The 24717-nt window shown below is 39.4% G+C and overlaps 1 protein-coding gene across 6 annotated transcripts; it reads left to right on the top strand.

The window, feature by feature from the left end:
- The first annotated feature begins 5937 nt into the window (after window positions 1–5937).
- On the top strand, window positions 5938–24186 carry LOC140493551 (transmembrane protein 216-like). 6 transcript variants are annotated; one of them, XM_072592103.1, is made up of 6 exons: window positions 5938–6018; window positions 7970–7986; window positions 8394–8487; window positions 13391–13483; window positions 20926–21127; window positions 22938–24186. In XM_072592103.1, exons 1-6 carry the CDS (start codon window positions 6009–6011, stop codon window positions 22954–22956), a joined length of 435 nt encoding a protein of 144 aa, XP_072448204.1. In that variant the 5' UTR covers window positions 5938–6008; the 3' UTR covers window positions 22957–24186. The 6 variants fall into 6 exon arrangements, with proteins under 6 accessions (XP_072448204.1, XP_072448207.1, XP_072448208.1 ...); XM_072592104.1 differs by lacking the exon at window positions 5938–6018 and adding an exon at window positions 11102–11283 and having other exon boundaries at window positions 7968–7986; XM_072592107.1 differs by lacking the exon at window positions 7970–7986 and having other exon boundaries at window positions 6009–6018.
- The last annotated feature ends 531 nt before the right edge of the window (window positions 24187–24717 follow it).

Raw genomic sequence — 24717 nt, forward strand, 5'->3', positions numbered from 1 at the left:
TATCTTGCACAGTGAAGACACGAAAGACAATTAAATGCCTTTGTCATGCTATAATTTCTCATAATTTCTCCTATCTCTTCTTCTAAGAGACCAATATTTAGATACTCTTTCATTTTATATACTTAAAGCTCTTACAATCTGTTTTTAGGTTCCTGACTAGTTTACACTTTAACCTTTTTCCCAACTTGTTGATGATCCTTTGCTGATATCTTAAAACACCTAAATTCTCAGATTTGCTACTGCTCTTTTGCAACATTGTAAGCCTTTCCTTTTAATTTAGTATTGTCCTTAATTCTGTGAGTGAACCGGAATGGAACTTCTTGCTGAACTATTTGTTGTACACTTTTTTTTGAATATTTTGAATTGTTTCTTTAAATGTTTTCTGCTGTTGATATACCACCATACTTTTAGACAATTTATCCATTAACCTCTCATGCCTAGTGATTGTTTAGGTTTAAGATATTTAAATGTGATTGAAATATGAACTTTCAACATTAAGATGAAATTAAATTGTGTTAAATCATTATTTCTTAGTGGATGCTTTACTACTTAAATTTGCAACATTACACAATTTTAAAGCTTGAAATACCATACCAGCAATTCTAGTTAGAATAGCACTGCTGTGGGCTTATGGCCTGACTGAGATTAGCTTTTGCCTTTTGCCCGAAACGTCGATTTCGCTGCTCCTTGGATGCTGCCTGAACTGCTGTGCTCTTCCAGCACCACTAATCCAGTATTTGGTTTTCAGCATCTGCAGTTATTGTTTTTACCTCTGAGATCAGCTCACACAGATTGCACTGAGGAACAAAAGCTGTCACTTTTCATCTTGTACTGGCAAACAATTGCAGTTTCTCTGGTATATTACAGCTGCCTCTCTGCTGCCCTCTGTTTCTTTTGGGGAACTGTAAATAAAGTTATGACAATAATGGCTGTATTTTGAGAGTCCACGTGGTGTGTCTTTGCTGAATGAAGGTCAAAGACTCCCTGTACATGGATGACGTTACTGCTTTCTGCTCGAATCCACTCAGTACACAGACTCATGAGCATCTGTGACCAGTTTGTACTGGCCTCAGGAGCCAAGATAAATTGAGGCACGAGCAAGGCCATATTCTTTAGAAACTGGGGCAACTGATATTCTATCCCCTTCACATTCAGAGCAGATTATCTGAAAGTGCTGGATATATGGTTCAGAGGGGCTGGTGCATGCGCAATAATTTTGGAGGAGTGTATTGCCAAGGTGAGACAAACTGGACTTATGAGAGCATTGCTGTCTCTCCAATGCAGGTAGAAACCTGGTTATCAGGTTTGAGGTATTGTCGTTGGACAATTTCTGGTCCATTCCCCAAACCTGTGCCTGAGTAGTCACCTGAGCCATCTTCCACTTCATCTGGGGATCATCTGCAGGGACACAATGTACAAAGCTCTGGATAAGGGGGTGAAGGTTGTACCCAATTCTGCCCTCATCCTGTTAGCCACATTTGTGTGTACCTGCATCAAGCTATGCATAGACCCTTGGTACGCAAACACCAAGTATCAATTCATTCTGGATTTCTACCTGTCCCTGGTGTTATAAAAGATGAGTCTGGCCTTGTTGCTGCAGAATGCTCCAAGTAGTTGGACAATTCCATATTACCCATTTTTTCATGAAAGGATTTGCAAATGAACACACCTTGAGCAGTCTGTCACAGGTATTTGGTAGAATATCTTATCACCAGTACTTTCCAGCAAGTATCAAGATGTAGCTTGGCTGTTGGTGAGAAGAACACTACCCATCTGATCCTTCAGGTATCTCGGACTCTCTCCACCACTGAATGCTGCCGTCGTTAGTAGCTGAAGTGGGGGCAAGGGTTGGGGAAGAGACTGTTACACATGTCCTTCTGGAATGTACCTGTAAAATGAAGGTCTGGCGAGAGTTTCAGTGGTTTCTGTTGGGGTTTGATGTGGACAACTCCATGATGCAGGACGCAGTACTCTCCAGTCTGTTCCCTAGGATGTGCACCAAGTGTGCTTAAGCTGCTCCTTTAACAAGGTAAAGCTGTTCTTGGCTTTTTTATCCCCAGAAAGGTCATAAATATCACAGACTCCAAAAAGTGTTTTAGGACCAATTTGATAACAGCTAACAGATACTCCCTCAGCCAGAAAGCTTTCAAGTTTAAAAAAAACTTGTATAATGAAAGGGCAGTGGCCAGTTCTCCCAGCTCAGCTTTACTCTGGTTGTTTTGATTTTTAGCAGTAGTGGAAAATGCTGTGGGACTCAAAGAAGCAGGTCCATGCTGGTCTCTCTGTGACTTCTTTCCTGTTTTTGATTTTACCTTTTGTGCCAAGAGGTGTTTTTGGGGATTGTCGCAAGTATTTGGAACAGCATCATTAAGTTGGGATAGTCTGTTGGGTTTTCAGACAAGATAACTTATTTGGTATTCTGTTCTCTTTTGTTTATGTTTAATTTGGTAATCTTGTAAATAAATTCTGTTTTGTTTAAAACTAAGTGGTTTGAACAGCTGCATCATTCCTGTTTAAAACATCTAGCAAAGTTAGAGTCTGGGCCACTTTCGAGAAATGTTTTGAGGGGGTCGGGCCTGGTCCATAACACCAAGGCAAACATCGATTATGCCCGGAAGACCATCAACTCCATGATGCAGGACGCTCAAACCTGTTGGTCTTCCAGCGCAAAGAGACCTTGACTGAGTGTTTCAGATGGGCACATTTCAAGGTTCCAGGACTACATGCTGACAGATTCACTCATGCTTGGCAGCTTTAGTGTAGTGTGGTAAGACTACTGTCTAAGGTCTTTCTGCCAAAGTATAATGGGGAATGTTCAATTGTTAGATGCCCTCATTGCCTGATAATGCAAATGTTTTTTCCTGTATGAGTTAAAAATGCCCTTGTTATTTGCAACTGCATGGTAGGTCTGTGGGATATAAAATTTCAACATATTGTTTAGTGCCTATTTTTCCTCGTTGGAACGGTTGTACACAACAGAATAAGAAGCTTTTTGTATGTACTTATAGATTTTTTTTAAACAAATAAAGTATATTTTTACAAACAAAAAAGGTTCTGAGCACACACACACTGTTCTCAGAGGGAGAAAATGTTTCTCAAAAAAATACATTATAAACAATTGGAAAGAAGCATCGTGACCCAGAACCTGATGGATGACTGCAATATTCTCAACAGTTGATTGTCCAAGACATCAACTAACCACCCACAGGTTTAAACCTTATACCTCAAGGCTCAAAAAGTAGAAGACTGAGGGTGGTGGTGGAGGATTTTTCAGACTGGAGGCCTGTCACAAGTGGAGTGCTAGAAGGAACGATGCTGGGTCCACTATTTTTCATCATTTATATTATTGACTTGGATGTGAGCATAAGAGGTATGGTCAGTAAGTTTGCAGGAGACACCAAAATTGGAGGTGTAGTGGACAACAGAGAAGGTTACCTCAGATTACAACGGGATCTTGATCAGATGGGTCAATGGGCTGAGAAGTGGCAGATGGTGTTTAATTTAGATAAATGTGAAGTGCTGCATTTTGGGAAAGCAAATCTTAGCAGTACCTTTAATGGTAAGGTCCTGGGGAGTGTTGTTGAACAAAGAAACCTTGGAGTGCAGGTTCATAGCTCCTTGAAAGTGGAATTGCAGGTAGACAGGATATTGAAGAAGGCGTTTGGTATTCTTTCCTTTATTGGTCGGAATATTGAGTACTGGTGTTGAGAGGTTATGTTGTAGCTGTACAGCACATTGGATAGGCCACTGTTGGAATATTGCATGCAATTCTGGTCTCCTTCCTGTCTGAAGGATGTTGTGAAACTTGAAAGGGTTCAGAAAAGATTTACAAGGATGTTGCCAGGGTTGGAGGATTTGAGCTATAGGGAGAGGTTGAATAGGCTGGGGCTGTTTTCCCTGGAGTGTAGGAGGCTGAGGGGTGACCTTATAGAGGTTTACAAAATTATGAGGGGCATGGATAGGATAAATAGACAAAGTCTTTTCCCTGGGGTTGGAGAGTCCAGAACTAGAGGGCATAGGTTTAGGGTGAGAGGGGAAAGATATAAAAGAGACCTAAGGGGCAACCTTTTCACACAGAGGGTGGTATGTGTATGGAATGAGTTGCTGGAGGAAGTAGTGGAGGCTGGTACAATTGCAACATTTAAAAGGTATCTGGATGGATATTTGAATAGGAAGGGTTTGGAGGGATATGGGCTGGGTGCTGGCAGGTGGGTCGAGATTGAATTGGGATGTCTGGTCGGCATGGATGAGTTGGACCGTAGGGTCTATTTCCGTGCTGTACATCTCTAAGACTCTATGACAGACAAAAGACTCTGAACTCTGTATTCCTTTATACCATTTCAAAGTTTGTCCGTGTGAAGGGAACATGATTTTACAGAGGTTGTATGCTTCTTATTGCATCTTTATTATTTTTTGTGGGGTTGGCTGTTAGTAAAAATATTCTTTCCTTTAAGAAAACCTTGCATTTTGGTTCCTTGCTGTTTCTGGTGAATACAGCTAGTTATGTTTTAATTGGAGAAAGGTATAGCTGTGTGCTAAAAGTGACTTAAAAATCTATGTTGTGACCAATTGGACAGGTTGAGAATGGAGCTGATTTACCCTTCCTCATCTAGTCATAAAATTGGTATATGTCAATTTCTTTGAAGCAGAAGGGAAAGACTAGTTTGCTTTGGTTGATGGCTATGGCAAGTGAATAAATGTTGAATCTGTGCTTTATACCGCAAGTGTCCAAACAATTGAAGTTTTGAGAAGTTGGTTTGCAATTTATGGGTTTGTCAGACAATAGTCCATGAAATACACATCAGTATTATGGTATCATCCAGCATCAAGTTTTGCTGCAGAAGGTAATGTACATGGGAAGAGGTCTTTACAGAGCTACTAGCTCAGTGCCAAGTTTGGCTGTAATTACCATGTTTCCAGATGACACAAGATAAACAAATTTCTATTCTCTGAAAAAATAACCTCAAAATTTGCAATCAATTGTTTAACTTCCAAATTAGTGTTTAAACTCCTGGACAAGATTTAACTTGCTTAAATCTCATGTCAATCGCAAATGAAGATGAGACACAATAAATCTTGCATAAAATTCAGAGAGCTCAGTGCATGTCAAGGTTGAAAACCACCAAAGGCATAAGGAGAAGTATGTTGTAAAGAGACTATCCGCATTCAGTCAGCGTGGTTTGGAGAAACAGTTTGCTTGAAAGACAAAATTTTATGAAAGGATACCGTGGTGGACTTCCCATAATCCGAATTCCACCTTCAGACCAAAGTAAAAGTCAGGAATAAAATAGCCAGAAGGAAAATGAAAGTTTGTCAGTACAGAATAAACAAATCAGGATTAATAGGAGTCAATCAATGTCAGTCTCAAAATCATTAAGTGAAGTTGGTAATTAAATTCAAAGTTCGGAGTTGGCATAGTCGAATGTGTTAAAACTGAAGCCAAAGGAAATGGAATAAGATACTTCAAAAATTCAGATTGGTTAATTTAACTTATTCAGGAAGGAAGAAGAAAATAATTGTATGACTTGTCAAGTGATGATATGTTTGTGAACGACATAGTGGTTAAGAAAAAGGTTAGTTTGCGTGTAGATTACTTTGGAAATATTGGTCATGTATGTGTTTCAGTTCTGAATGTAGTAAAAGCAAATATTCAACCTACCCGTTATATTTTAGGTACTGTTGATATTGGTCTAGTCATATTATAATACGGCAAATGGTGGTAATATGCCATTTTGTGTTACTCAGTAGGGGGCTGTACATTACAGTTGCCTTGTTTCATTTGGAAAGATCTTACACTGAGACACTCATTGAATATCAAAGTGCAAGAATCAGCAATATGGCTATCTCGCAGGTGGCAGGAAGAGCCAGTATGATTTTTAAAAGACCACCTTCTGGTGTATTCCGCAGGTAAACAAAATACTCCGTCTGGTACGAACGGGTGACCGTTTCGGATTCGTTACCAGGAAGTGACGGAAAGACGCTGGAAGCTGTTGCTGTGGTAACGTAAAATGGCGAGAGGTGGGTGAGCAGATTGATGGCGGCGGAGGAGGTGGAGAATAGAGATTCGGGGGTTTCAGGGAGAGGTGGAGGCAGCTTTGAGGAAAGGGAGAAGAATGAGTAATTAACAAACCCAATCTAACAGTAATGGCGATACGTACTTATACCATGAGCAGACTACCACTGCCTGCATTTTGTTCACGCGGCACTTTTAAAAGTGGTGATTGTTCTGAAGAATTGAAAATTACTTTTCCTAATTACTTACTCCACCTGCGTACTAAACTTTTGCGATTCACATGGAAGGACAACCAGATTCCTCTGCCTCTTCCAGACCCCGAATTTCTTATTCTTTCGATAACTAGCGTATTTATTTTACAAACAAAAACAGAAATTGTTGTAAAAGCTCAGCAGGTCTGGCAGCATCTGTGGAGAGAAATCAGATTTGACGTCTTGGGTCGAGTGACTCTTGATCATTTCATATTTTCCCACTATATATTCCATTGCCATATTTTTCCTACACCTACTTAACCTCACTATGCAATAGGAAATTAGTTAGTTCATTTAGCTGGACAGCGTGTTTGTGAAAAACTCGGTAAAAATAATGACTGCAGATGCTGGAAACCAGATTCTGGATTAGTGGTGCTGGAAGAGCACAGCAGTTCAGGCAGCATCTGAGGATCAGTAAATGCAGAGTGATGCAGTTTGGGTTTAGTTTCTGCACTAGCTGAAATTTCTATGAAGGTCTCTCGTTCTCAATCTCTCCCCTTGCCTGAGGTGTGGTGGCTTTCAGTTTATACCACTACTATGTCTGATAACACTATGGTGACTTTACTTTTAGTGCAATAACATGCTTTGTTTTAATGAGATAACCAGAACCGAACAGTGTGCTCAGGTTGGCTTAACCAATCCGTTCTTGCATAAATTCCCTACTAATGTTAATCTATTTCGACTAATAAAACTATGCTGCCTTAACCACCTTACCGACCTATCCTGCTACCATCAAGGAATTGTCAACTTTCACTTCCAAGATCACTCATTTCCTTTACACCTCTCTGTATTTTCTCATCAATTGTCTATTCCTTTGTGTTGTTACCTCCCCAGATGTATCACCTCATATTTCTGCCTACCTAACCATTCTATTGATATCTTCCTGTAGTTTATAGCTATTCTCCTTACTGTCCGGTGCAATCAATTTTTGTGATGTCTGTACATTTCTTAATGACACTCCCAATGTTTACATCCAACTAATTAATAAATATCACACAAGTGCAGAGCTCTACAAAGTCCCACTTGAGACATCCAGTCTCAAAAATTCCCATCAACACTTACCCTTTGCTACCTGCTACTGTGCCAATCTTGTATCTGGGTTGCTACATTCTCTTTGATTCCATGGACTATAAATATTTTAACCAATTTACCCTTTTTAAACAAAGTTATTAGTAGTCTTTCAATCCTCTGGCACCACACCTGTATCCAAAGAGGACTGGAAAATTATGGTCACATCTTCTGTCACATTTAACTGTCTGGGATATGTTTGAAATGGCCCTGGTCATATTCAGTTTCATTAATTTTATTAACATTTCCTTTTCAAGATTTCTGTCATATTCAAAACTACAATACCAGCATTATCACCCTCTTTTGTGAAGGTGGATGCAAAGCATTTATTAAGAACCATACCAACATCTTTTATCTCTATACCTAAGTTTTCTTTTTGATCTTTTATGGTCTCTAGTTCTTTATTAGTTATCCTTTTACTCTTACTATGTTGATAAAAATTCTTCATTAGGAACAGCTGCTTTCTTCCTCTGCATATATTGATTGGAGCATCCTTAGAGCTGCTTGGCTTGATCAGCTCTGGACCTTTGTGGTCTGTCTGACTCAGTGCTCGGTCAAAAGGTGTATTTTCAAATTAAATGGTTCCAGGAACATATTTGCAACAGTTCCTTTTTAATGATTGTGTCTTTTATTGCAGGAAAGCCTCCTCCAGTTGTATCCTTTTGTAAATTAAAGTTGTGCAAAATTTACTCCTTTGAGAATGCATGTAGAAGACAAAATTGAGGATTTGAATAATGGCTGATAGTTCTTGACTAGGACAGTGTGTGGAGGAGAACAGGAGTTGAGTGAGGGAAAGTTATAAAAAGGCAGGCTTTCCACACAAAAAAAAACCTACCTCTTGATAGATTTTGTTTTGCAAAGCAAAAGCTTTAGTTTCTTTGACCCTGGATGACATAAGACCACACGGCACAAACAACCCATACCTGAATCTTGCAATCAGAAATCTTATCAGCTATAATCTTTGGGTTATTAGATCAATACTGAATATCTTCTGAAATTTTTAAAAATGCTGCAATAATGAAGATTTGTATGCGTATTGATTCCTTAATGTTTTGCATCAGCTCTCCTTAACTCCACTGGAAGTTCTGCTATTCCTGAACACCTGGTACTATGCAGTGTACTTTGTGGCAGAGATCCTTCTTTTCATATACAAAAGTAGGTTTTGAGTTCTGTTTTGAGAATGTGTATGGTTGTGGCGCTGTTGCAATTGACCTGAAACTTTTACAGGAAGTAAAAATTTGATATACAATCAGGATGAGGTATTAGTGCACATTATTCTAGGCCTGTCAAATCAATAGCTTTAGGAAAAAAGGGGATAGAAAATTTACATGGATAAGGTTTTCTCACCCAAGTGGTGTACCAGGTTTTAAGACTAACCTGTCAGGATAGTAAATGATGAGGGCGTCACAATGGCTCAGTGGTTAGCTCTGCTGCTTCACAATACTAGGGACCCAGGTTTGATTCCACCCTTGGATGGCTGTCTGTGTGGAGTTTGCACATTCTCTCCATATCTGTGTGGGTTTGCTGTGGATACTCTTGTTTCCTTCTAAAGTCCAAAGATGTGCAGGGTAGGTGGATTGACTATGCTAAATTGGCCACATTGTGTCCAGGGATGTGTAGATTAGGTGGGTTCACCATGAGAAGTGCAGTGTTACAGGGGTATAGTAGAGGGCAGGGTCTGGGTGGGATGCACTTGTGGGGGATGGTGAGGACTCAATGGGCTGAATGGCCTGCTTTGAAAATCCTGAAAAGAAACTCATTCATGGGAACAGACAGGAATGAGATCTTTATTTGTTTAAACGTTTCATGAACTGGCAGAAAGCCTCTTTTTCTCAACTGACCTCAAAACTGAATTACTAATTAGTTCCATGAGTAACATTTGTAAAACTGTCTGACTGAAACTGATCATCTCCTGAAATGATTTTTACATTTATCCAGAGGTGATTAATTGGAGTGTGGCATGCCCTGGATATGTTTTCCCAGATAGTATTTCAAATCATTTACGTTCCAACATAGCTGGAAAAACATGAACATAGATCTTGCAGTCTCCAGAGAGCTGGGGACTGGATGTATCATAAAAGATACATGTCTGGACTGTTTGGAAATCCTGAGACAGTCTACTGGTTGCACAGAACAGTACAGTACAGACCCTTTGGTCCTTGATGTTGAGATGACCTTTTATCCCATTCTAAGATCAAACTAACTTGCATACCTTTCATTGTACTATCATCCATGTGCCTGTCTAAGATTAGTTAAAGGTCCCTAATGTATCTGTCTCTACTACCACTGCTGGCAGTACATTCCATGTACCCACCGCTTTCTGTGTAAAGAAACTACCTCTGACATCTCAATGATGCATGAATTTGCATTTGTGGAATTGGATTTGTAGATACATTTTGTTTTGTTCAAAAAGCACACCATCTGTAGGCAGTCAATCCATATTACATTTTACACATTCCTATTTTGGAAATAGAACCAGTCTGACTTAAGATTGGGATACATATAGACTCTAACCTCATACCTTAATGCATTGTCTGAGCTGGGATGTCACTTTTTTAAAAATAAAACCTTAAGTTCGCTCAAGAATGTGACTTGAAAGAAGTTCTGGGATTTACATATTAATGAATCGAAACCTACAACTCATTAGATTAGATTACTTACAGTGTGGAAACAGGCCCTTCGGCCCAACAAGTCCACACCAACCCGCCGAAGCACTACCCACTCAGACGCATTCCCCGACATTTACCCCTTCACCTAACACTACGGGCAATTTAGCATGGCAAGCTCACCTAACCTGCACATTTTTGGCCTGTGGGAGGAAACCGGAGCACCCAGAGGAAACCCACGCAGGCACGGGGAGAATGTGCAAACTCCACACAGTCAGTCCCCAGAGGCGGGAAGTGAACCCGGGTCTCTGATGCTGTGAGGCAGCAGTGCTAACCACTGTGCCACCGTGCTGCCCTTCTAAAAGATGGAAGACCTCTCAGCAATCTAGGTTTGTTCAAATATATCACATCAATTGTCTGACACCATGATCTTTTGTTATAAATTTTGCGTCCCATGATCCTGCCCCACCTGATGAAGCAGCAGTGCTCCAAAAGCTAGTACTTTTAAATAAAACTGTTAGCCTATAACCTGGTATTGTGTGATTTTTAACAGCTTATTGCATCAGTGAACCTTCTTCAGTACAGAATGTAGCTAGAAAAAGTAGTTAGAGGGATTAAAACCTATTCTAACGCCTGGATAATTATACGACTGAGACCCATCCCGTCCCCTACCTGCCAACCCTGCACCTTACCTAACTGCCTCACTCATTTGCCACCTGAGGGTCTCTGTTGTCTTTCAAAGAGGTTTTTAACCTCTGAACTATATAGTCCTATCCGCTGTGATTAAGTAAATAAAAAGGAGGCATAGCTTCCAGTAGGATTTCTTGTACTCTCCTCTGAGATGATTTCTGTGCTTGGAGATTTTTGCCCAGGCCTAAGATTGCAGTTTCTTATCTGCAAAATTTCATCTGATTTGATACTGAAATTTAGATTCTGGTCCAGATATAAAGGATAGGGCTCTTATAACAAATGCATTTCCCATTCTCATGGATATTTTCTAAACAATGTGTTCAACAATATTATTGCACACCTCTGGAGCAGGTGGAACTTGAACCCAGGCCTCCTGGCTCAAAGGTGAGGACCATTGCACCGTAGACAGACTGCCTATATTGATAACTGCTGTTCGACATTTAATATCTCTGTACATCATTACTGTGCAACAGAGTTCGTGGTGCAGTGCAAGTATCCCTACTCTGAGCCAGAGAGTCTGGGAGAAAGTGAGGACTGCAGATGCTGGAGATCAGAGTTGAGAGTGTGCTGCTGGAAAAGCACAGCAGGCCAGGCAGCATCCGAGGAGCAGGAGAATCAAAGCCCTTCATGGGTTCAAGTCTCACATGCTTTCAAGGTGTGTAATAATATATTTGAACAGGTATCTGGAGGTTCAAAAGGACATATCCTTTGGTGGAAAAATATCATTAATGTGCTACGGGGCTGTTGTGCAGTGGTAATCTCCCTACCTCCAGGCCAAGAGATCTGGGTTCAAGTACCACCTGTGACAGAGATACATAATCTCTGAACAGGTTCATTAGAAACTTCTTTTTTTAAATAAAGCGCTGGTTAGAAACATAAGAACTGTAGTAGTCATTCTTGAGCCTGTTTGCCATTCAATGAGATAATGGCTGGTCATGGCCTGAATTTATATAGATTAAGATTCCCTACAGTGTGGAAACAGGCCCTTCAGCCCAATAAGTCCACACCGACCCTCCAAAGAGTAACCCACCCCCCTATCCTATATTTACCCCTGACTAATGCACTTAACACTATGGACAATTCGCCTGGCCTACACATCTTTAGACTGTGGGAGGAAACTGGAGCACCCAGAGTAAACCCACGCAGACACAGGGAGAACGTGCAAACTCCGTACAGACAGTCGCCTGAGGCTGGAATTGAACCCGGGTCCCTGGTGCTGTGAGGCAGCAGTGCTAACCACTGAGCCACCATGCCACCCACTTGCCTAACAAAAATAAACTAACTCATTTAAAATTAAAACAGATCTAGCACCCACTATCATTTGTGAAAGAGAGTTCCAAACATCTATCACCCTTCGTGTGTAGACATGAATGGTCTAGCCCTGATTTTTTAGACGCTGAGCCCTAATTCTAGAATCCCCAATCATTGGAAATAGTTCATCTATCCTGTCTTTTCCTGTTAGCATCTTGAAGACGTTGGCCCTGAATCTTCTAAACTCTGGAGAAAACAGGCCTAACTTGTATAAGCTCTCATCATCAGTTAACCCCTGAAGACCAGGAATTATTCTTGTAAATCTAACTCGTACGTCTCCAAGGCCAATATCTCATCCCTAAGGTGTGATGCCTAGATCTGCTTACTGTATTCCAAACAGGGTCTAACCAGGGTTTTGTACAACTGCAGCATAACCTTTACATCTTTATACTGAAGTCCTCCAGATATAAAGGCCAGTATTCTGTTAGCTTTCTTGATTATTTTCTGCACGTGTTTGTGACCTTTTAAAATGTCACAGTGCACTTGAATCCCCATAAACCTTTGATCTTCACTTTATGTAACTTCATATCATCTTGAAAGTATCCTGATCTGTCCTTTTTTGGTCCAAGATGGAAAACCACACACTTTCTTAAACTGAACTCCATCTGCCACGAAGGACACGAAAGACTCTGTGCAGCAAGAGGTTTAGGTTCAAATCTCACCTGCTCTGGAGATCAACATGAAGCTCTTTAACATATTTATCACATACTTGCTATTGGGTTCTGGTGGTACAGTAGTAGTATCTCTGTCTCTTGGGCAAGAGGCCTTGATTAAAGTCCCACCTGCTCAGAAGCGCGTAATAACTTCTCTCAGTGGATTGATTAGAAATTATCTATTGCTAATATGCAAGGGGGCTGGTGGTGCAGCAGTGGTGTCCCTGTCCTGAGCCATGAGGCCTATGGTCAAGCCCAACTTTCCCAGAGGTATGTTACACGTCTGAGGAGGTTGATTAAAATAATGAAGAGCTGAGTTCTTTTTAAATCTGAGGGCGCTTGTGGTGCATTGGTAAAGTCCTACCTCTGGGCTAGAAGGTCTGGGTGTGTGTCCTCCATTCTCTGAAGGTGTGTCATAACATCTGAGCAGGTTATTAAAAAAACTACAAATCTTCCTAATACCCCAGGATTATTATAGAGGGTGAGGACAATTCATGATATCCCCTCCATAAACACCCTTTCTCTGTTCTATCTGTCTTTACCCATAACACCAAAAGTGTATGTCACTAAAATGCTAGGCTGTTTTAGTATAGTGGTAGTGTACCCACCTCTGGAAGCATGGGTTCAACCCTCATCTGCTCCAGAAATGTGCAATAATATGACTGAACAGCTTGTTTGCAAAATATCTATCACTGATATATTTTCACTGTGGCAGTGTTTGGGCTTATCCTATGCAAATAATGTGCATTTGTTATTATTTTCCACTGCCTGTAATATTTTCTGCTCTGTATATTGTAGGTCAGCTCTTACCATATACTTCTGCAAATCTGACTTTGGACCTAGTGATGCTGTTTCTCTACCTTGGAGTTGAAATAATGAGAATATTTTTTGGTAAGTGACTACACAATGGGCACTGTAGTTCTCACCACAAAGACACAGTTTGATCTGTCCACACCTCTTCTGGTACTTTCCGCTTCTTGGAATATCACACCTTTTTTTTAACTCCCTCATCTTTATGATCTGACATTCAAAATTCTCATTCTTTATTGTCCACCTGAATACCACGGTGGCTCGGTGGTTAGCACTGCTGCCTCACAGCACCAGGCACCCAGATTCGATTCCAGCCTCAGGTGACTGTCTGTGTGGAGTTTGTACATTCTCCCCGTGTCTGCGTGGTTTTCTTCTGGGTGCTCCGGTTTCCTCCCACAGTTGAAAGATATGCAGGTCAGGTGAATTGGCCATGCTAAATTGCCCATAGTGTTAGGTGCATTAGTCAGAGGAAATGGGTCTGGGTGGTGACTCTTTGGAGGGTTGGTGTGGACTTGTTGGGTCAAATGGCCTGTTTCCACACTATAGGGAATCTGTCTAATCTAAACCACAGTTCTTTTCCCCGTCTGGATTTCTTCATTGCTGTTCTTCCCAGCCTCTGCACAAAATAATTTCTCATCCTTGATGAATTATTCTTATTTCATCATGTTGTGTGCCCTCCTATCCTTCCTTCGTCTCTCCCTCCATTTGTTCATGGCTATCTCCTTGACCTTAACGTCACATGTGGCCTTGTTATTTGCAGTATGCCAGTCACAGATAAGGCCATTGCTGATCACTATGCTTAATGCAAATGCCCATCCTCCACCCACCCATCCAGCCATACTTCCTTCTGCGGCTGTTCCTGGGAAGATTTACCCTCCCAATTCATTTCCAACAGCATTTGGAAAATCCCACTGCCTAGCGTTTGACTCTCTGTTCTATATAATAATTCTACCATTACCAATCTGCTTAAACAAACACTTGACTACCTTTGATGTCTTAGTTTCCTTAAAATCATTATTGTCTCTCACTGGACAATCCTGGTTAATTTTCTTGACTGCAAATCTTAAACTGTTCTTTCCTGTCTCTTCATCCTCCTTTCCTTCCTATAACAAGCACAACAAAGTCATGGATTTCTTTGCCACTGTGTTTGAGACCATCCAATGGGCTTCTCTGTTAAAACCAAACCCCTCATCCACCCACCAACCACCACCTTTCCCTACCCCATGAGGGCAAACATCCTCAATGGTTCTCTCCACCCTCGCCCTAAGTTTGCATTTCCTATATTTACTCCTACATTCTCCATGTTGCTTTTACTCTTGCATTCTCCAAGTTCACTTTTTGAATGTATCTTGCTCTTGTACCCATCTCTTGTCACTTAGGCCTAATTCCCTGAAACTTCTAAACACCCTAACTTCCTTCTTGATCCTTATAATTACTGATATTGTTACAGTTTTCTCATGTCAAGTTCTGCCCCCCTCCTTCAAATTTGTCATCACTCTACTCACAGAAACAAAAAAATCCTTGATTCCTCTGTTCTTCCATCTCCAACCTTTCTTCCCTCCCCAAAATCCATGAAACTATTGTTGCCTCCTAAATCCTGGTGCATATATATTTGAACCCTTGCTAGATTTCCACTCCCTGCTACAATATAAAGTGGGTTTTTACCAAAGTCTCAAAGGACATCCCATGTGACTAGACAAAGGTTAAACTACCTTATCTCATCTTCTTAAACATGGATCTTTGCCAAGTCTGACTTGATTTCACACATCCTCTTCCAATACTTCTTCAACAAACCATCCTGTTGGATGTGACTATATTAACTCACTGTTTACCCATCCAACTGTAGCCAGTGTATCATTTGCAACGAATGGTTCCATTCCTACTTCTGTACAATTACCTTTGGTGCTTTAGTGTTCTCCCAGGGATCTATTGTTGGACTTCCCTTTCTTATCTACATGCTGCCTCTCAGTAACATCCAGAAACAGAGTGTCAATTTCCTCACTACCACTTGATGTGGATTTTGACTCCAGTAGTATTGTTACCTGGTGCAGTAATGCTAATTTATCCCTTCTAACATAAGAACCTACGCACGGATAATGTAGCATTCAAAGATTCAACAGATGTTTATTCTGGCAGGCTTTTATATATGATCATTATATTCACAGACACATAGGTGGCTGTGCTAGTAATAGGCCACTTACTTCCAGCAGAAGAGCATGCTTCATTCAAGTGATCACAGTTAACATGGAATCTGAGATTGTAATACCATCAGATTGCATGCTCTGATAATATGATTATATCATGAGTGTGTATCTTGATGGTTTGCTGAACATGAGACATAACACATCACCTTTCTCAAACCTTCCACTGTTTCTAAGCTGTCAGACTACTTGCTTGACATTCAGTACCGGATTTCTCTTTACTTAAATATCATGAAGACCATTGTCTTTAGTCATTGCTACTAACTGCATTCCCTTGCTACCAATTCCTCTTCTCCCTGGCAATTTTCTGAGAATAAACCAGGTAGTTTGCAACCTTGCTGAGTTATTGACCCCAAGATGAGCTTCTGTCTTCATAATTCATAATCAATAAGATTTTCTATTTCTGTCTCCATAGTATTGTCCCTCTCAGCTCATTTGTTGAAATCTATCTCCACACATTTTTTTTTACTTTCAGATATGCCTGTCCAAAAGAGCTCCTGGCTGGTCCCACTTATTCTATGTCCAAAAACCAAAAGCCATCCAAAACTCCTCTATGTGTCCAAACACTAATCAATTTCCTTTTACCCAACATTTATGTTCGCTGATCTAAATTGGCTCCTGTTAAGCAACGTTTGCATTTTAATTTCCTCATGTTTTCACAGTACCTCTAATGTTTCACCCTTCCTCTTCATGCAATTTCCTTCATCCCTACAAACCTTCAGTATATCTGTGTCCCCCAATTCTGTCTTCTTGATCATCTCCAATTTTAATTGTTCCAGTGCTGACTGCCATATCTTCACCTGCTAAGACCTTGAGTTCTTTAATTTCTTTCTAAACCTCTCCATTTCTCTGCCTGTCTCATCATTTAAGATGCTTCTTAAGCAAAATATTTCCTAATGACCAAAAGCAAAATATTTCCTAATGGTGATATAGTAGTTTGTTTTATAACGTTCCTGTGAAGCCAGTTTGGACTGTTTTACAATATTAAAGATTCTTTATAAATACAAGTTATTACAAGTGAATTATGAAATTTTGTCTAAAGAACAATTTGCGTTTATATTGGTACTATTAACGTAATAAAATGTCTTAAGGTGCTTCACAAGCATTATAAAGCAAAGTTAGACACTGAGTCACATGAGATAATCATGTCTGGAAGTAACAAAGAAATGTGTGTATACTCAGCAACAGCTGAGACAGGATTGAATTGGATCATGTTATGGAATTGGAATTAGTTGGTCTTATTCGTAATGTGGATGTGTTACAAACAGAAATTTATGTGGGTAAAACATGAACCATGGTTGTGAACAGTCTGGTTTAACCAGACATCCTTCAGGGAGAAAGACGATGTCAGTCATGAGGAAAAGGAGTTTATAAAGAGGAGCGAAAACAATGGTCTCTGAGTTCATAAAATTGAGTTGGAGATAAGTTCTGCATAGGGAGTGTTAGATGTTGGACAAGTAGTGATAGCAAAGTAGAAAGAGGAAATGGTGAGGTTGAGCTGTATATTGTCGACATACATGGAGCCGTTCCATAAAGCAAAAAACAGGAAAATAACTTTTTTTTTCTTATATACAATATTGCTTTTTCATTGTGTGTTCATATCTAATGTAGCAATTTTCTCAGATCTTCCTGCTCTGTGAAAATAAAATTTTAAAGTGAACATGTATGCAATTTTTAATATGCCGAAAGCTCTCATCAGATAGTACCTTCACCTACTAACCTATCTGCAGTAGCAATTTTGCTTCTGTGGTAGAAACATCTTGGAGCAATTTACATAGCAGTAGCAAGAAAAGTGATCACAAAGCATGAAGAGAAGAGCAGGGTTGGGAGCGCAATTGCTGTCAAAAGTTGTGAAGCCTTTTGAAAACTCAAATTAAGGTTTATTAAGGAGGATAAGAGTTCATTAAGGCAAGGACAATAGTGATTGGAAGAGTGGAGATTATTGACATAGAGACAGCATGGCACAAGGAAAAGAAGTAGCAGCTGCACACAAGGATGTTATCTGGAGGAGATAGCTGAGATGTAGCATCTTGAAACTATTTATGAATTTGAGCTTGGCTATCCAGTGAATTTTGAATATAATTGCCCTCCCAACTACCCATTCCCTACCCAGTCAACTTACTTTCATCATTATCTTATTTCCTAATGTTGACCTTTTAACTGTTGTGTGCCCGGGCTTTGGTTTATCCCAAATTGGGCCAAGTTAAGAACAGTTTAATCCTGCGATACTACTCTCTCAGTGCATCTGAGTCATGCCATGATTTTCGTACACATTCTAGCTTTTGGGTAAGAAGGTTAATGGTTCAGTTCCTATACCAGAAACTTGGCCTCGGTAATCCAGTTCAAAACTTCAGTGCAGTGCTTTATGTTAAATTGTGTGTCCTCTTGGGTGAATATAAAAGATGCTGTATCATCTATTGTAAAGATAAGCAGAGGAGTTCCCCTCAATTTTCAACCAGGATCTTTTAAAAATCTGACTGTTCATGTATTGCAATTTGAGGATTCTGGCTGCAAGCTGATTGCTTGCTGTGTTTTCTACATTATAATAATGACTACTCTAAAAGAGCACTTAAATTGGCTATAGGTTACTTTGGATTGTATCAAAATTGTTTAGAATGCTTGAGAAATGCTAATTTTTAACTTCTTTCCATAACAAAGCTAAAAATTGACTTACTTTTGCATCCTCAATGCAGTCTTATGTTTCAGATAATGAAAGTTATTTTGGAACTTTGCGTATTCTTTCATCTCTATACTGGTTGAGATGATGAGCTATGTTTCAGTCATAGAATCATACAATCCCTACAATGCAGAAAGACTCCATTCAACCCATCAATTGTACACCAGCCCTCTGAAGAGCATCCCACTCAGACCTCACCCTATCCCCGTAACCTCACATTTACTACGGCTAACCCATCTAGCCTGCACTTCCCTGGACACTATGGGCAATTTAGAATTGCCAATCCACCTAATCTGCACATCTTTGGACTATTGGAGGAAACTGGAGCCCCCGGAGGAAATCCACACTGACATGAGAGCTTGTGCAGACTCCATGCACAGTCACTCAAGGCTGGAATTGAACTCAGGTCTCTGGCACTGTGAGGCAGCAGTGCTAGTCAGTCAGTAGTGGTTACCAAGATTATCTGGTTGGATTCCATATTCTGGGATCAGAATGAACAAAATCAAGTGATAAATTTATGTTCAGGACTGTCAGATCTAATAAGGGTTATGTCAAAGCAATGATGGAAAATAATTGGATAAGCCTGGTGAGCCCAGATGGTGGTCAGCAGCAGTTGGCAGTGTAGTGTCTAGCGAGCCTGGGCACATCTTCACACAGCACAGGTGAAAGGTTACTCAGTGCAGGGGAAAGCCCAGTGTGAGGCATGTGCAGACCCATGGCTTAAGGAAGGACTGTAATGTTTAATTTTTAACTTTATTTCTTTATTTTTCTACTTACACTCAGAAGAACAGTAGTGTTGAACTTTTTAACTTATATCTTTATTTTTCTGTTTTTGTACTTCGGTATGTTTGTACCTAAGATGGCATTGGGAATGGTGACATCATCCACTTTTTAAAACTGTATTCCTGTGCCTCTGTCCTTGAGTATACATGACAATAAAACCTAAAGATAAAGTAAACAAAAACAGAAAATGCTGGAGAAACTTGGCAGTTCAGGAAGTATCTGTGGAAAGAGACCGGTTAACAGTGCAGGCCAATATCATTTCATTAGAGTTGATTAATTATGGAAATAATTGCTGCCCTTGAACCTGAAAAGGTTTCTGAAGACCATAAATATAGATTTTCTGTTGGCTGAAATCTTCTTGTTGAAGTGCCTTATATCTTGCCTTGGTCTCTGTATCTATGGAAGAATCTGATGAAGGTGCCTGTGAGAAAGAAATGAAAAGTATTTTCAAAGTCGGTGAGGAATTGATATGTAGAGAAGGAGCCAGAAGAATAGGGAAGTTTTGTGTTAGAATAAAACAAGAAGAGCTTTGTTAAGAACCAGACAAACCCTCTCAAAATATGTTAAGAACTTTTTCTTAATTTATAGGTAAGGGACAGATGTTGCATTCCAGATGCAAATAGATTGGTCAAACTCCAAGTCTTGAAGTAAAACACACTTTATTTATACACTATAGGTAAAATACAGTAAAAGAAAGAAGAATAATGAGGGGTATGGATAGGATAAATAGACAAGGTATTTTCCTTCCAGTAGGGGAGTCCAGAACTAGAGGGCATAGGTTTAGGGTGAGAGGGGAAAAATTTAAAAGAGACCCAAGGGGCAGACTTTTCACGGAGAGGGTGGTGTGTGTTTGGAATGAGCTGCCAGAGGAAGTGGTGGAGGCTGGTACAATTACAACATTTAAAAGGCATCTGGATAGGTACATCAATAGGAAAGATTTAAAGGGATATGGGCCAAATGCTGGCAAATGGGACTAGGTTAGGTTAGAATATCTGGTTGGCATGGACGAGTTGGACCAAAGGGTCTGTTTCTGTGCTGTACATCTCTATGACTCTAAATTGGAATAGCTTAACTCCATTGGAAAACTTAACACAAAATTGAATTATTTAACTACTCAACAGTACCTGTTCCAAAACAATAACACCCCATAAAAATATTCTTGGCAAAGGCAAATTCAGTAAAATAGATTGTCTCACATTTAACGTTCAAGTCCAGAGGAGGAAAAAAAAATCAAGACAAAATTCTGTGCTTGAGAGAGAGAGAATAGCATGGAGTGATGTACCACAGCTTCCAAACCTAGCTTCAAGATCCCAGCAACTGCTTTGGAAATATTAAAACCAAAATTCCTGGCTCTGGGGAATTTCACCCCACCTATTCAGGCTGCTTCTATTGTTTCAACTTAAAAAGAAATCCCAATGCCTCTCAAGTTGTTTACTTTTATTGGATTCAAAGGGACAGCTCTTCACATCAGTCTTAAAACCTCTCTTCACAGAGCAAGGACAAAATACACCTCTTAAAACCACAGTGTTGTCACAGTATGAACTAAGTAACTCATTTTGGTGGGAAAGAAGCAGTTTTATCAGCAGAGAGGCGAAAGATAAGATTCTGTTTATGGTCTTATGTGGAACACTTTTTGGATTGGGAAGGTAGCAGCATGGAGAATTAAGGTGGCATGGACTGAAACTGCTGAGAGAGTGCTTATTAGATGAGAACTGATTACTTCTATAGCTCAAAAATCAAGCAGCTTTAACTTTTCAGGATCATGTGATGTACCAGAGATATTATAGCAATATTTTGCAGTTTTAAGAAAATGCGTAACTTTTTTAAAGTTTCAGCTAACATTTTTGTTAATTCCTCCTTAGGTTCCAAGGGGAATCTGTGCCAGCGTAAGGTACCTCTCACCATTAGCCTGGTGCTTCTTGGACCATCTACAATAATGGCTGTTTATTATATGCTGCTCCAGACATATGTTCTGAGATTGGAAGTGATCATCAATGCAATATTATTGGTGTTTTACGTTTTTGAGTTGGTTCTGTACACAGTGGGTTTGATAAGTTTCTCAAGGTGAGGGAGAACAATGTGTCATGGAGTTATAGAGATGAACAGCATGGAAACAGACCCTTCGGTCCTATCCCAACCCAATCTAGTCCCACCTGCCAGCACCCACCCCATATCCCTCCAAACCCTTCCTAGTTGTATACCTATCCAAATGCCTCTCAAAGTTAAATGGTTGTGCACCATTGTTAGTTATTCTTAAATACTTGCATTTAATTTTTTAAATTTCACAAATATATAATTTGATACAGGTTTCAGAGTGACATTTAAGGTTTGAAGTATCTCCTGCCAAATTGAATCTAATCCACCCTTCCTCCATATAAAAGTATTGATTCTTTCAGGTTTCACAATTGTGTCCAGTGCATGCTTCTATCAACTTAGTTAGTAACCAGTCTTCATATGAAAGATCAAAAGTTCATATAAGCAGGCTTTGACAATATTGTCATAGTCTAACATTCATTAGGGAATGCTAGATAGTCATGAGGAATGGGAATCTTAACTCCTTGTTTGTCCTTTTCTTGATTCTACTTACTTTCCTAGTTGTGATAAGCTAACTTGAAATTGACAAAGTGTGAATTGTTATCTTTCAAGTCTATGTTACTCAGATCAAAATAATAACATGAACTGAGTCATCACGAAAATGTCTTTTTTTCCCGTTATGGAGAAACCATCATTAAAGGCAAGACATAGTGCAATACCAAGACTAGTAACAATATGAGGGAAGATTGAATATGTCAAGTGGTTGTTAGGTGACATTGATTTTTGAGAGACCGATATGTTGTGAGGAAAGAATGAATGAAGAAAGCTAGTTTTCCTACAGCTTTGAGGCCCTGAGAAGACATTTGAAATTAGGACACTGAAATAAATTTTGATTTTAAAACTAAGAATGCACGAGGAAAGTTATATTTTTAAAATGGCTATATTTTAATGGAATTTATAAATTATTAAGAGTCTGAATTAATTGAAAAATTCTGAAAAACTACGCCATTATATGATCAGATACAAGGATAAAATTAATTGACTCCACAAATGGATTGGAACAAGCCTATTTAACCCATTAAGATTTGATCTAACAGTGCACTCTAAATATTTCTCCCGTAATGACTGCGTTGTCATCTCGGAGGCAACGCAAAAAAATGGTGGGGGAGAAAAAACCTGAAACTAATTTGTACAGACCTTAGGGATTATTCCATTGCCTTATACAGTCAGGTAAATTCAAGGAGTTCAGAGTTACTCATTATGATTCAACATTTCATTCAACTAAACATTTTACTCCCCGATAGCTGACAACGTTTTATTATCTCAGGAACAGGTGTAGTGTCCTTTAAAAGGATTTTAACGATTCCATGATTCTATCACTCACTAAAAATGTCATGGAAATTTGAAACAGAAACAGAAATTACTGGAGAAACTCAGTAGGGCTGACAGCATCTGTGGAAAGAAAGCAGAGATAACATTTTGAGTCTTCTGCACAGAAACAATTCTGTGATTCCTGTCTTCTGAAGAAGAGTCACTGGACTTGAAGTGTTAACCCTGCTTTCTCTCCACAATGCTGTTAGACCTGCTGAGTTTCTCCAGCAATTTCTGTTTTCAGATCTGTTTCAGATCTTCAGCATCTGCTGTTCTTTGTTTTATTATCATGGAAATTGGGTTAAGGGCAATAACTGATAATCTAATCCAACTCCTTTATCTATATATTTTTATTGATGATTACCTTTCCTTCTGTATGCTATTTAAAATATTAAAACCATTTCCATGAGTAAATATCTACAGTAGCTTAAGGATGATTTCAATTTCTTATTTTATTTTGTTTCTTTAGCGTAATCATCAGCGACTGAGAATCTGAAGAGGTGGAATGTATCCATAACAGATGAGATATTTCTCTACTCTGGCCGCAAAACAATTATAACAGTTCTAACACTGTTTTTGTAAGTGGTTGTAAGTGTTAAGGATAATTTTCCAATATTTTGTACAGCTATATAGTCACTGAGTTTTCCATTTTGCTCAATTTATTTTGTATGCTTTTTTTTCCTCACTTGTCAGCGAAATAGTGGTATAGATGTCAAATATACTGTTGAACCATCCGTTTTTAGGTATATAAGAGCACCGTATAGATGACCTCTCTTGTTCCTTCTTGTACAGCAATATAATATTTACTGAAGTTGTGTCAACTTCAACCCAATTGTGCTTTCATCCTTATTTACTTCCTTTTCTATCATATCTTATGACAACATTGAATTGTTTGACTCACTTGAGAGAATATAACCAGTCTCCACATTCTCATCTCATACATTCAAGTCAATTGACATCATTCATGACAAAGCAGCTTTCATAATTGACACTGTCTTCAGCATTGACACACTGTGACAGATGTGTGTACTATCTATAAGATTCAATGATAACACCTCCCAAACTTGCAATCTGTACCATCTAGACGGACAAGCACAGCATATGTATCAGAATGAATCTCTAAATTCTCCTCCAACCCACAACCATCTTGACTTGTAACAGTATCATTATTAATTCACTGTCACTGGGACAAAATCCTGGAACTCCCTTCCTAATACCTTTGTGGTGCTCTAAGTACACTGTGGACTGCAGTGGTTCAAGAAAGTGGCTTACTGCCAATTTCTGAAGTGCAGTTAGAGATGGGCAGTAATTGATTGGTGTATTTAGTGATGCCCACTTCCCCTGAATGAGTTTAATTTTTAAAAAAAATTAGTTAATATAGTAGTGGATTTTTCTCACCATTGCTCATTGTAAATCATATGTTACAAATGTTTGACGAAGAGTATTATATTAGCTGATATACAATGTAATATCCAACACCTGGGAAATGTGTAATTTGATTTTTCCCTTGAGCAAGCAAATACCAAGTGACTTTATTCTGCTCGTTATGTCTCAGTTGCTTCATGAATTCATTCAATGGCATGTTTTGTCTCTTTAACGAAGAAAGGATATACTTGCCAAAGAGGTAATGTGCTAGGAGAAAGTGAGGACTGCAGATGCTGGAGACCAGAGTTGAAAAATGTGGTGCTGGAAAAACGCAACAGGCCAGGCAGCATCCAAGGAGCAGGAGAATTGACGTTTCGGGCATAAGCCCTTCTTCAGGAATGTTCTTGAAGAAGAGCTTATGCCTGAAACGTCGATTCTCCTGCTCCTCAGATGCTGCCTGGCCTGCTGTGTTTTTCCAGCACAACATTTTTCATCAAAAGAGGTAATGTGTGAAAGGATATCACGTTTATTCAACGAGAATGTGTATATAATCTGTCATGATAAGAAGATAATTTCATCAAAATGTACTAACTTTTCTCAAAGTTTTATCAGTTATTGTAGCCTTCCTTGGTTAAGGTGAAATTTTTTAAATTATTTAGATAAAGTTATGGTTGTATCAACTGAACTCTCATTCACTAGCACACTTAAGTGTGTGCTCCACCAACTTGAGCACACACTGCTATTTATCCCTTTTTCCTGGTTTTGCCTGTACTTTTGCTAAGTTTAAGCCTCATCACATTCTTGTTGCACCAGTGTGATTAATTTTCTTCCTCCTTGTCAGCCCATGCATTTCAAATTTATACCACTATTAGTTTTTCTCGACT

Source organism: Chiloscyllium punctatum, chromosome 22 (assembly GCF_047496795.1).
Source record: "Chiloscyllium punctatum isolate Juve2018m chromosome 22, sChiPun1.3, whole genome shotgun sequence".
NCBI classification, from domain to species: domain Eukaryota; kingdom Metazoa; phylum Chordata; class Chondrichthyes; order Orectolobiformes; family Hemiscylliidae; genus Chiloscyllium; species Chiloscyllium punctatum.

Bases quoted from the DNA above. Each gene is read 5' to 3' on its own strand.
- LOC140493551 (XM_072592102.1), top strand. From the start codon at position 7,948: ATGATTGTGTCTTTTATTGCAGGAAAGCCTCCTCCAGTT. The intron at 7,987-8,393 runs GTATCCTTTTGT...GTTTTGCATCAG, and splicing joins CAGGAAAGCCTCCTCCAGTT to CTCTCCTTAACTCCACTGGA. The intron at 13,484-20,925 runs GTAAGTGACTAC...ATTCCTCCTTAG, and splicing joins AATAATGAGAATATTTTTTG to GTTCCAAGGGGAATCTGTGC.